General features: G+C 56.8%; 1 protein-coding gene across 1 annotated transcript in view; it reads left to right on the plus strand.

Annotated features, from left to right (window-relative positions):
* Nucleotides 1–965, plus strand: part of MAST1 (microtubule associated serine/threonine kinase 1) — a 49,330-nt gene that overhangs the window by 20,624 nt on the left and 27,741 nt on the right. The window contains exons 12-13 of the mRNA XM_027776773.1: nucleotides 555–637; nucleotides 727–935. Coding sequence (XP_027632574.1) covers nucleotides 555–637; nucleotides 727–935 — 292 coding nt within the window. The remainder of the gene's footprint in view (nucleotides 1–554; nucleotides 638–726; nucleotides 936–965) is intronic.

Genomic DNA, 965 nt, shown 5'->3' on the forward strand with positions numbered 1-965 from the left:
GCGGCTACATGGGAATCCAGTGACATAGCCATTACGCTAACTGCTGGTCCCCATTCGTTCATTTTAATTTGACCAGAGAGGGACAGAAAGAGAGTGAGAAAGCAAACCACCAGTTCTGGGACTTGAAGCACAGTCAGCCATGTGGGAGGCTCCAGCGCCTTAACCCCCACGCCATCTGCTGGCCCCTCTTACTCACTGAAAAAGAAAAATTCTGTAGCTAGGCTTTTTTTTTCTCTTAAGAGAGATTTTTGCTATAGGGCTTAAACTCACACCGAGCATATGTGTGTGCGTGCCCAAGATCCCGAGAGGAGAATGGAGCAGAAGGGATTGCGGCGTGGCCATCCCCCCTGGGGGGTGATTTCTCACTCTCTGTCTCTCTCTCTCTGTCTTTCTGGTGAGCGCACACGCCCTATAGCAAAAACCTCTCCAAAAATAAATAAATAAAAGAACCCCCTCACTGCGTGGTGCCTCAGTTTCCCCGTGTAGCAAACAGAATAACGGGGAGTCCGGTTCTCGGGATGATGGTGGGGATGGCTCCCCTCGCTCTCTTGCAGGGGCGCAGTAGTACCAAGGCCAAGAAGCCCCCCGGGGAGAATGACTTCGACACCATCAAGCTGATCAGCAACGGGGCCTACGGGTGAGCCACCCGGGGCTCTGGCGGGGGGAGGGCGGCGAAGGCCGGGCGTCTCGGAGGTGACGGCCGGTCCTCGCTCTCTCCCCCTGCAGCGCCGTCTACCTGGTGCGGCACCGGGACACCCGGCAGCGTTTTGCCATGAAGAAGATCAACAAGCAGAATCTGATCCTGCGCAACCAGATCCAGCAGGCTTTCGTGGAGCGCGACATCCTCACGTTCGCCGAGAACCCCTTCGTGGTCAGCATGTTCTGCTCCTTCGAGACGCGGCGCCATCTCTGCATGGTCATGGAATACGTGGAAGGTGTGGCTGCCTGGGGCGCCGCAGCGGGAA

Source organism: Tupaia chinensis, unplaced genomic scaffold, assembly GCF_000334495.1.
Source record: "Tupaia chinensis unplaced genomic scaffold, TupChi_1.0 Scaffold138060_1, whole genome shotgun sequence".
NCBI lineage: Eukaryota > Metazoa > Chordata > Mammalia > Scandentia > Tupaiidae > Tupaia > Tupaia belangeri.